The 12,392-nt window shown below is 42.0% G+C and overlaps 1 protein-coding gene across 1 annotated transcript; it reads left to right on the top strand.

Annotated features, from left to right (window-relative positions):
- The first annotated feature begins 498 nt into the window (after window positions 1–498).
- On the top strand, window positions 499–2,693 carry LOC121678015. The gene is made up of 2 exons (XM_042057185.1): window positions 499–1,602; window positions 2,216–2,693. Exon 1 carries the CDS (start codon window positions 518–520, stop codon window positions 1,472–1,474), a length of 957 nt encoding a protein of 318 aa, XP_041913119.1. The 5' UTR covers window positions 499–517; the 3' UTR covers window positions 1,475–1,602; window positions 2,216–2,693.
- Window positions 2,694–12,392: the final 9,699 nt, after the last annotated feature.

Genomic DNA, 12,392 nt, shown 5'->3' with positions numbered 1-12,392 from the left:
GAACAAAACTATCGTTCTTAAAAGATGCCTTCATTTTAAAGTTATATCTTACAAGACACCTGTCTGTCAAGGCAACGAAGCAGCTGCCTTCTGTTTTAATTCAACAGACCCTGTATGACCCATTTCAAAAGCATTGTAAGTGGTGGAGCCAGAACCTTTAATTTCCCATCGTGGACCAATCCCATGATTCTGATAGCTTTGCTGAGTGGTCTTCTGTATAGTTTGAGAGCTGTCTCACTGAAACCCTGAAGCCTTGAGGTGAAATAGGCTCCTCAGCAGCTGACAGTTGCTTGGCAGAAAGGACCTTGAACACTTTCTAACTTGTTTGAGTTTTGTTTTTGAACATACTGATTCCAATATGTTATGACAAGCCTTTAAGCAAGAGCTTGGCATTTACACGTCAAATTGCTGACACCAGCCGTTTAAACGGATTTAGTTCAGTTGTTGACTTCCATCTGGACGATAAAAGCCAAAATCAGCCTAGAGAGAAGTACAACTGGTAGCAACTGGGTACAACATGGGAGCATCTTTTTTTAAAGCCTTTGAACATGTTGCTGAAGCTTTTATGTCTGTGATGCAAGAAATTGCAGAGAAGATCGAGCAGATAGCAATGGAATGCACAGATACATCCAACCCAGATGCCATCGGATTTGCCTTCAGAGGTATCTCAGAAGCGCCTGCCGATCCGCTCTTCGAGAAATACCTCTCTTTGAACTCATCGCAGCATCTGGACTGCCATTACACCTCTGTGCGGGACTCCTTCAGCCCTGAGCAGGTGTCTAGCTTCGACCAGAGTCTGCGGGACACCCTGGGAGGGAGTGGGACGGTGGCGTTCGGCGGGGTTGGTGTGGTGGCGTTGGCCTTGGCCATGCTCTTTGACGTCCTGGCCGCACAGATGAAGGGGCAGATGCCACTGCCCGATCCCATGCAGCAGATCTTCAACGGCGAGGGGGAGGCTCTTTCCAAGATGCGAGCCGCCATCAGCGATTGCCTGAATCGGCTGCCGAGGAGCGGCAACAGAAAAAGGAAGATGAAGCTGCAAGCACACCATTGCCAGCTACAGGTGAGAAACACTCTTCACACCTACGCGCTCGAGGTCCTGGAGAAGGCTCAGGTGACCGGGAATTATGTCAACGCCGTGGAGAGAAACCACTTGCTCAACGCTTACCTCCTCTACGCTCACCTGGCAATCCACTACAACCGTATCGAATCAAGTGAGGAGATAAGCGAGCCACTGACGGCTACCGACAAGAATTCTAAAAAGATGCTGCTGCTTTACGTCTTCGCTCCTAATGTCACATACGCCATGCAAAACTGGGAGGAACCCATCACAAACATGAACATTTCCTGTGTCCAGCCTCCGGTCATGGAGTCCATTTCCCTTTTGAGTGAGGGCCAGACCACCTTCGTCTCAACCCTAAGAGACAGGAAAGAGCTAATCAAACAGCATGATGATTTTGCGATCTCAAAATGAATGATAAAACCATAATTACATGTAGTCTTATGAAAGGTCATGGATAGATGTGCATGCCATTGTGTACCAGAGTTTGTATGATTTCTGATAAAAGGCATTAGGCTACTTCTGTGGTTCGTATACTGCAGGTCCTCCTCTCTGTCAGCTCATCGCCATAACTGCCGGGGCTGGGTGGAACTGTGGCCATTAATGGGTGCCCAGGTTGTCAATCAGTCAGGCAATCAGTTATTCTTATTATTACACTCATCTTTAACAGAATAATTACAACTCCTCTCCTCTGAAAACTTCCCTCTCTGTGTTCCAGCTTCTCTCCTCCTGGCCCAACAACAAGCCAACCTTACACATATGCGCACACACACACACACGCACACACACACACACACACACACACACTCACACACATACATCCTCACACACTCACTACCCCTTACCCCCCACCCACACCCCCATCCCAACACCACCTCATTCACACTCTCAGAACTACCATCCGCACCCCCCCCCCCCAGCCCCCCCTTCTTGTCATTCCGGTCATAATCATATCTGTAATCATCCTGGATGCAAATCATCCTTAGCCTTTCTGTTATTAATGTTATGTGTGTTAATAAGACATGTCAATGTGATGTCTTGTTAAGTTACAGTATGTGTTTGTGTAATGTACATCTGTTTGTCCGATGTAGTATTCTTGTGCATGTCGTTGTAGTGTTGCATTTTCTGTAATGTCAATGGTGTTTGCAATAAAAGTATTAGTATTAGTCATTACTGTATTAGTTAATTCATGTATGGCATAGCTAAAATAATTTGTTGACGGTTGCTTAGGCCACTCATGATACTCCAAATTAAATATTTTGTGATGCATTTCATTATTTAATCCAATGGAGTTGTGTGGTGAGGTGTTTAGTAAGGAGTAAAACTTGTGTGACTTCAATCAACAGAGAAACACACTCTTAATCAGAATATTTTGAATTTGCATTTTAATTCAGTTTCAAGCTTACTGAGATTCAGTTCCAAACCAATGGATTCAATTTCCAAATACAGTTGCTCAAATTCAGCCATTCAAATGCAAAACAAAATATTCAGACAAGTTTTACTCCATAGTTTTGGCACTGTATCTGTTTGGGGAGAAATGGTATGTGGGTTTGGCAGTATAATACTCTGAAAGACTTTAGTGTAATTGGTGATATAGCGTGACCTTGCCAATATGAGGGTTAAAATGTGTTTAATAAAGGGTTTGAACATCAAAAGTCTCTCTGTCTGTGTGTGTGTGTGAATGTGCTTTTTTGTCTGTTTTTTTACAGTGGGGTCCTGCAAGCTATAAAGCAGAGAAGCACCAGTTGTTGCAGCCTGGTGTCTCCACAACAAAACGTTTATTGTTGTTGTTGAAGTTGTAAAAAGAGTAGAGTGAGATCTGGATTTCTGATATGTCATGCACACAGACAGTTACTGACTACCACTTTTGTGCTACTTTTTATTGCCCTGATGGGAAAAGATAAAGATTTGATTTAACAAGTTCACTCCAGTATACCAGCAGAAGTAAAAAAAAAAGTTCTACTGCACTGGCTACATGATTAGAAACATCCCATACGAATCTCAACTACACTTCATGCATCTGTATGATAAGAAGATGATAAACAAACAACTGAGAATGCATAGACAAATACATTTATTAGGAGCCCCAAAAAGCCTAATCTACACCTGGACAGGCCATGTCAAAATACCACTTTTCCATTACACATTAATATGCATAATAACACCAACAATGGTCATAGTATAATATTACACAGTATATTTGTATAAAAGTATAAACATTGTCTCTGCTCCAATCTGAGACAGCTCTGTAAAATGCATGAAACAGAAGAGGTTACCCTGGGAGAGGGGACAGAGTGTGTCTTTAGGCTACGACCAAAGAGAGAATGAGGACTCACATGATACACTCACACTGATCATAAACACACACACGCACACACACACACACACACACACACACAACGAAGAGAAAAGGACAGAGAGAGAAGGAGAGAGCTTCTAAATGGTGGCCATGCTGATAAAGCACTTTTTGAGGTTTGGATGTTCTGTTTGGGAGAGAGATGCCATTGAGTCAATGCACTAAAATGTCTATATCCAGGTTAGTGCTCCAGGGTACCGCAATGAAAATATTATGGTGAACCTATTAGAAACATCTGGCTGACCTATTTGCGTGTGTGTGTGTGTGTGTGTGTGTGTGTGTGTGAGAGAGAGAGTGTGTGTGTGTGTGTGTGTGCATGCGTGCGTGCTGTGCCTCTGACAGATGAGAAAGTAAAGCCTGTTGCAGATGACGTGTTTTGCAAAGCTGCACCCAGCAATCCAGTCTGCGGGCAGAACTGAAGTTGAAAACCATGAAGCATGCTGACAAAATGTTCTGACAAGTAGATGAATGTTCAGTAGCGTGAACTAGTAGCCAAAAGCACAGACAAGTCAAGACCTTGACATGGATTTGTGTGAGCTGATGTGGAATTTTTGTGATTCAATTTGCTATAGTTAAGCCCTTGTCTCCTACTACGGGAGGGCTGCCTGCTGCTTCCACCCAACCACAGGCCATTACATTGTGTCCTTGACCATTGATCTATTGGCTGGCTCATAATTGACCTTTGACCTTCAGGAACCCAGCATCAGCAAAATCCCATGAACCACCCAAACCTCTCACATCCTAAGAGGGGGGTCTTGGTACGTTCTCTCCTTTAACGGAAAATAGGAGGAATTGATGTGTGTGTGTGGGTGTGGGTGGGGGGGGGCAATTTGGCCTCAACTTGCAGTGCAGTTAGCGCTCCCATGATGATAGAACATTAACTTTATTACCCCCACACCTACTTACATACATTCACTTTTACGCTGGCTCTATTAATTCCCCCCATTCCATGTAGTGTTGCAATACTGTCTTTTTGGATACACTGGTATACTCTACTAGGCTCTTTCTCGCAAGCTGAAGCTGTGTGATTTGCTTTGCATCAAAGTTTCCCAAGTCATGGAGCTTTCAAATCGAGCTATAGGCTCTTGATCACCTCGGCAGAAGTGTTAGCAATGTTGATTTCCATAGGCCACGAACATGGCAAGTCCCCCATACTGTGATTCAGTGTACAGCCCTAGCCTACCAACACACAGTCTCACCTTTACAATGAAGTGTGCCAGATGATATAATGCACAGTCACAGTTGTAGTTACATATTGCTTTGGATGACAGTGTCTTTAAAAATGTATTCGCAAAAGCCCTCAAAAATGGGGCATTGGCTGTTTTCTCTAGGAGGAGCTTATAGTTAAATGAAGGAAAACCCCCTGGAGGAGATTGATGGAAAGAGCATGTGGATGTGACCTGGGGGACGGGGACGGGGAACAGACAGAGACCTACAGAAATAACATTCCAGCTGAGCTCAAAGGGAAGGCACCAGCTAGTGAAAGAAAATATGCCCCGTAAAGAAATGTGCTTTTAAAAAACAACTTGTCCCAGGGCACAACGGATATTAAACATGTCTGCCTTTAATTTATTCTGGGCACAAGTGAGAAGTGATTACACATGGGCAAAATAACTGTGTATATAGGTGATTTTCAGAGTATGGTCAGGATTACCATTAAGGAGAAGCCCATCCTCAAAATAAGAGATTTTGGAAAGGAGACAGTGTTTTCTGCACATCGACTTTATCGCTTTATCGCTCTCTCTATAGTGTCATAAAGCTGTGCACTCAATGTGTGTGTATGTCCTCTGTATAAGGAAGGATGAATCTGTGAAATAACAGTGTTTCTCTGTTGATGCTGCTGTTTCTCTGCTGTGTGGGTGCTACACACTGGTGGTGGTTAATGAGGTTTCCCCTTCACTTTAAACACTTTGGATGTCTTTAAAAAGTGCTATAAATGCTATGTGTTGTTGTTGTTATTGTTGATGAAGTAAGTTGTCAATGTAGATTACTTGTATAAGTAATGTGACACGGTAATGTCACATGCAGGCCTACAGGAAAGCTGACAAATGAGATATGAGATGACAGAAGTTGGAACAAGTGCACACATTCCATTTCCACACTAGTGACTGACATCAGCTAGTCCAAATTGATATTCAGTCATGCATGCTTTTGTAAAGGAGTATGACATGTTTTTATCATTCAGTGTGATGATTTTCAAAGGGAAGTTTTTTGTACATCCAAAATACACCTAGTCAGAAGAACCAGATCAGCTTTTCTGCCAATTTAATCCCTGAGATGGCCTATGTTCAGGGATACCTCTTGGGGCTCATGGACAAACAGGCTTTAGCCAATGCTGCCCAAGAGTGCCCCTGCTGTAACTATGACACCATGGACTACAGCGCCATGCATTCTCATAGATCAGAGATAATATAGACAGTTAATCATTACCTCAGCAGCCATCTCTGAAAGCAGTGACTCATTTCACCTGAAGCTTGGCAGCATTATCCAGCCAGTTTATTGTGTATGTATACATTTTGTCAAGTCTATTTCTATTGCACATTTAATTCGTTCATTTAATTCAAGGTTGTGCCAAAGTGCTTGACAAACTGGAATGACAAGAAGCTAAGCAATAAAACATTAACATGATTTGTGAGAATGTTATAGACCGTCTAACAAGAACATGTTTTTTTATTGGGGCGTTGGTAGCATTGCCTAGTGGTTAAAGGAGAATTAAATAATAAAATAATTCAGTGGAAATGCATGGATTCCAGTTTCTTCCAGTAGCAGCAACTGGAATCCATGCATTTCCACTGAATTATTTTTGGAATCTGATCCCTTATCATACCTGTTCATTCTTACTCGTTGCTCGACTTATCGTGACTAAATTCCAGATGGCTGCAAACGCTAAACTTCGTGAAGATACTGTCTGTATAAATCGTCTTGTAAGTAAACTACCAGTGCTTTTTCAAAGTTCTCAATGTCTCGTTTTAAATGTCAGGGCCCTCAGAAGCCTACCAAAGAAGTGTGGAGATCAGGGCTCGAAATTAACTTTTTTTCTCAGTGTCCCGAAGCTGTCCCGAATTCTACTTGGCACTGTCCCGGACTTAACCACCAGTGTCCCAAATTCAAGTTCTTGTTTTTTTCCCATTCTACATAATAAACAGCATAATAATCAGTAACTTGCATCACTTAATTAACTCGTTCTGGTACACCATGTCAGATCTGAACAATTTATTAAACACCATTTTATTAACATTAATCATCTGCACTCATAACACTCATTTTCAGAGATTTCAACAGGGTTGTAAAACATTACGTCAATAATCTATTTTCACGTGTCTTTAATTTCAATGTCAGTTTGGTGTGATGTCATGGCCACAGATCTCAGTGAAAACAATTAGCGTGGGAAATTACCACGAAGCTGTCAGATAGGCTACTCTCCTGCCGTGCTCTCACCCTCTTGTGCACACTCAAATGCGTTCCCAATTAAATAAAGTAGCAAAGCGGAGTTAGATCTGCTGCAACTATCCCGATGTAACAAGCTGTTTTGACATTGTAAACGTTCTCTAAGAAGAGTGTAAAGTAGTTTGCAGTAGCCACAACGTCGTCTATTGATGGAAAACAGCGAGCGGTCTATGATAACCTAAATGCTCGGCAGGCCAGATTAAAGTGCGTGGCGGGCCGCAGTTTGGACACCCCTAGCCTTAGAACTGCCACAGCGAAATGTCAAATGCTAACTTAAATAACTGTTATCATTGTTATAGGCTACCTTGCAACACTATCGTTTTGTCAAATCGCAGTTGCAGTAGGCTATTTAGCTCAGCATGATATTGGTGACGTTTGTCTGTCACTGACAGAAAACACGCAGCGTTTTAGTCAGAGAGGACTGTCATCTCGTCTGTCATGAAAACAAATGCCATTTACCTGCCTGCTAGTTAGTTAACCTCTATATCGGAAAGTGACCCATTAGGCCTACCGCCGTCACTTAATATTCATTTAACCAATTAAATGGCGGATTCCTAAGGAAACGCAAGCACCCAGCCCATTTGGGTATCTTACTATATTTGTACCAAAAATAACATTGTAGCCTACCATGATTTGAAGAGCAGTAGCCTAAACAGTGTTGTAAGGCTGCGTGTAGGCTACAAAACCACTTATTTACAGATCAGCTGGCTGACGCTGCTTTTGCCAGCTGTCCGTTACGCCAGGTCAAATGTTGTATCATTTTATCCAGACGAGAAAGATACGTTTAGATTCCCATGTGAACAGTTTAGGAAAAAAGTACCTATTTTGAAATTTGCTTTGCCATTTTTTCTACTGTCCCAGAGTTGTCCCAGACATCATTCTATTGTGTCCCGGAAGCATTTTTTATGGTCCCCGGGACGTCGGGACATCGTTAATTTCGAGCCCTGGTGGAGATACATTGAGCCTCGTAAATGGGTGTAAAACAGTGATTTATTTGCATGGCTAGCCCGATGCCGAAGCACCACTATTGAAAAAGCTGTTGGTAGCATCGGCTAACTAGCGCCAGATTTTGGAGTGCAGGGGACAAGCCGAGATGGGCTATGAGACATACGTTCACACTCGGTATCATGTTTCAATACGCTTTAGGTCAATATCACACTGGAATTCTCCTTTAAGGAGCTGGGCTAGCATGCAGTAGATTGAAAGTTGTTGGTTCCACCATTGTGCCCTGCAAGACACTTAAAGCTGCAGTTTCCAAGATTTTTTTGCTCATATTCACTGAAACCGACACTATGCTCTGACAGAACAACATACATCAGCCGGTTTAGAAAAAAACCCGCACTTCTACCTCCACCTAGAGCCTGTTATTTGTTTTGCAAAAATCCACAGCTCCCCGTTCTTCTGGTCCAATCAGAGCAGGGCTGTGTGAGATCTGACTGTCAATCACAGTCTGGTGCAGTCTGGTGCGCATTGACGAGCACAAATTGACGAGAGGGTGCTCGGTGGTAGTGGGGGAGGGGTATGAGAGTTGTAAACATTCAACATTTTGGCTAAGTCCCCTCAATCTGTCAGACTTTCCAACTGCAGCTTTAACCAAGTTGATTCAGGGACAGTGGCCCTTGTGACATAATTGACATATGTAAGTCGCTTTGGATAGAAGCTAAATTAATAATGTAAATGTAATGCCTTGTGTATTGGCTAGTATAATGATAAGATGAATAGACAAATGTTGTCAAATAGCAATGGCATCATTTCATGGACACTTCTAAAACAACAGGGCCAGTGTCTTTGAAAGTCACAGGACAGCTAGTAAGGCAGCTGCACACAGTTATCAAAACTGCAACACTATTTTTGAAAGCCAGCCTATTCAGGGCTGTGGTGGATGTGTTAATTGGATCTTTGTGTCCATCGAGCATCCCTGCTTTCCCAGGTTTGTGCCGAGGCAGATGCAGGAACATACAGTGACGTCATGTGACGTGTGTGTGTGTCTCACGGAAAAATGAGATGAACACGGCAGTGCAGGTTTAATTGCGTTTATGTGCCTCTGGGAGGCCTGAGGGGCAAGGTGCCTCATGTGATACGTCTGAAATCTAGTCATGAGATAGGGGCCTAGTCAGCTCTCTTTCTCTCTCTCTCTCTCTCCCTCTACCTCTCTCTCTCTCTCGCTCCCTCTACCTCTCTCTCCCTCAAGTTCAAGTTACTTTATTTGTACAGAGAGGTAGATTTTGTTTACAGTCTACCTCTCTCTCTACAGCTCTCTCTACCTCTCTCTCTCTCATCATAGTGTCTTCTTCAGGCTTGTTTTGTTCCTGTGTGCTTGAGTACATTAGCTGCTCCAGTGCCTCCCTTTACTTGTATGTGTGCCAATGTGTCACTATGTGCTTATCTGAGATAAAGAGAATTGAACAGAAGAGGTGTTACTGTTACCTAAGGTTCACATGTGCCGTATGTGTGTATACTGTATGTGTGTGTTTGGGTGCACAAGTTTGTGAGTGTATTTCAGTAAAAGTGTTAGAGAGGTAAGGGAGACTGTACACTCTTAAAACGAATGTGCTGTTTTTTAACACATCTTTGTGTCCGGATAGGGACAACACATCTGTTTTAAGAGTGTATTTTGTCACTCTAACCCTGTAGTGAGTTGCCCTCGTGGTGACACTGATGGGATTATCTAGAAGTTATTGTTGCATATCAAGGCCTGCTTTCTATGGTTTCAGTTGAGTACTATCTGAAACATGGCAGATTAGCATGGAAATAATTTGCATGCCAGCCTGGGAAGAAATAAAGCACGCAGGGCTAAATGGATGCCATGCATCCTCCATCACAACATGATTTGGAAGGGAGGTGAAGACCAGAAAAGTGATTTTCCAGAGAGGCATTGCTTGAAATTGTGTATCTGCCCCTTGGCTCTGAGTGAGTGGAGCCTCCGCTGCTGCCTGAACTGATTCATTGTGCCAGTATCTCTCATTAGTGGAGTGGTTAAGCTAACATTTTCATAGCAATTGATCATTTTATAAAAAAATCTGGTAGAGAAACTCACATAGGGGATCTGATCAGATTTAGGATCGTAGGCATCTTAGATTTGGCCCCTGGGGACAAATATAGATTTATTAGGTGGAAAATGATAAAAAAGAAATTAACAACTAATAGCATATCTTACCATAAATAAATCAAATACATTTTTAAGTAAAAAAACAAGTTATTTTGATATTGATGTTAAAGGAGAATTCCGGTGTGATATTGACCTAAAGTGTATTGAAACATGATACCGAGTGTGAACGTATGTCTCATAGCCCATCTCGGCTTGTCCCCTGCACTCCAAAATCTGGCGCTAATTAGCCGATGCTACCAACAGCTTTTTCAATAGTGGTGCTTCGGCATCGGGCTAGCCATGCAAATAAATCACTGTTTTACACCCATTTACGAGGCTCAATGTATCTCCACACTTCATTGGTAGACTTCCGAGGGCCCTGACATTTAAAACGAGACATTGAGAACTTTGAAAAAGCACTGGTAGTTTACTTACAAGACGATTTATACAGACAGTATCTTCAAGAAGTTTAGCGTTTGCAGCCATCTTGAATTTAGTCACGATAAGTCGAGCAACGAGTAAGAATGAACAGGTATGATAATGGATCAGATTCCAAAAATAATTCAGTGGAAATGCATGGATTCCAGTTTCTTCCAGTAGCAGCAACTGGAATCCATGCATTTCCACTGAATTACTTGACTAAAATTAGGAATATAAAATCTTTTGGAAATTGATCTTAATGCCTTAACTCATTGAGTGCCTTCCTTCCCATGCGTTGAGTGCCAAAAACGTAATATTACGTTTTTAGCTTTTTTTTTTATTACAAAACTAGATACTCTAACACACCTTATATGTGATTTTGGGAACTCTGTGATGAATGGAAATGAAATATATGATGATCGAAAACTCAGGAAAACGCACAATCTGGACATTTTATCTGGACATTTTATCATAACTCGGTTGCCGCTTTGGCTCGAATCAGTGACGCATGCACGTCAGCTGAAAACCAGGCCATTTTCGTGGGTCTATCACTAGGTGGCAGTCTCGCCAGGTCTCGCTGATCACTTCCCGGAAAGTTTACAGGCAACACTTCACATTTCATGAAAGACGTTATATCTCCATTTCTAGAAAAAAACAGCGATTTTGATGAAAACTAGCCACTGTTTAGCTTGGGATTTCTCAGGAACAAAGGCGTGTAGAAATACACGTTTTGCACCCACTGAGAGCTTAAAGTCTCACCTTTTAAACGAGCCATTGTATGTGTTCATAGCTATAACACAGAATATGCTGTGGCTGTACAAAATCATCAACAATGGTGTAGATTGCTGGCTCTCTAGGACAAAGCTTCCGAAAACAGCTTGGCATTCAATGAGTTAAGTAAAAAAATTAGGAAATATCCAACCTTTAAGGACACCAAACTTTGTGAATGAATAATGTATCATAAATAAATAAATAATGTTCTTCCTTAAAATACAGGGTTCGTATTGGCACCCCTATGTTAAATTCCCATAGAGGCAGGCAGATTTTTATTTTTAAAGGCCAGTTATTCCTTGGATCCATCCTGATAAAGTTCCTTTGGCCTGTGGAATTAAAATAGCCCCACATACCCTTCAGCATAGAGATTGGCATGGTGTTATTTCAGTTAGCCTATTAGCTGGTTTGATGCTCACTGAGCTCAATGCAAATCAAACCAGTACTTTTTATATCCCTCTTTTTAGTCAACTTTAGCAGAGGTGCCAATAATTCTGGGGGCAACTGTATGTATAATCTTATCTAAAATTTCCCAAAATGTTGGCGTGTTCCTTTAAAGGAGAATTCCGGTGTGATATTGACCTAAAGTGTATTGAAACATGATACCGAGTGTGAACGTATGTCTCATAGCCCATCTCGGCTTGTCCCCTGCACTCCAAAATCTGGCGCTAGTTAGCCGATGCTACCAACAGCTTTTTCAATAGTGGTGCTTCGGCATCGGGCTAGCCATGCAAATAAATCACTGTTTTACACCCATTTACGAGGCTCAATGTATCTCCACACTTCATTGGTAGACTTCCGAGGGCCCTGACATTTAAAACGAGACATTGAGAACTTTGAAAAAGCACTGGTAGTTTACTTACAAGACGATTTATACAGACAGTATCTTCACTAAGTTTAGCGTTTGCAGCCATCTTGAATTTAGTCACGATAAGTCGAGCAACGAGTAAGAATGAACAGGGGGAAGGAAGGCACTCAATGAGTTAAGGCATTAAGATCAATTTCCAAAAGATGATTTTATATTCCTAATTTTAGTCAAGTAATTCAGTGGAAATGCATGGATTCCAGTTGCTGCTACTGAAAGAAACTGGAATCCATGCATTTCCACTGAATTATTTTTGGAATCTGATCCATTATCATACCTGTTCATTCTTACTCGTTGATCGACTTATCGTGACTAAATTCAAGATGGCTGCAAACGCTAAACTTCTTGAAGATAAATCGTCTTGTAAGTAAACTACCAGTGCTTT

The sequence above is a fragment of the Alosa sapidissima genome, chromosome 12, assembly GCF_018492685.1.
Source record: "Alosa sapidissima isolate fAloSap1 chromosome 12, fAloSap1.pri, whole genome shotgun sequence".
NCBI lineage: Eukaryota > Metazoa > Chordata > Actinopteri > Clupeiformes > Clupeidae > Alosa > Alosa sapidissima.
This window is presented reverse-complemented; position numbering and strand designations above follow the sequence as displayed.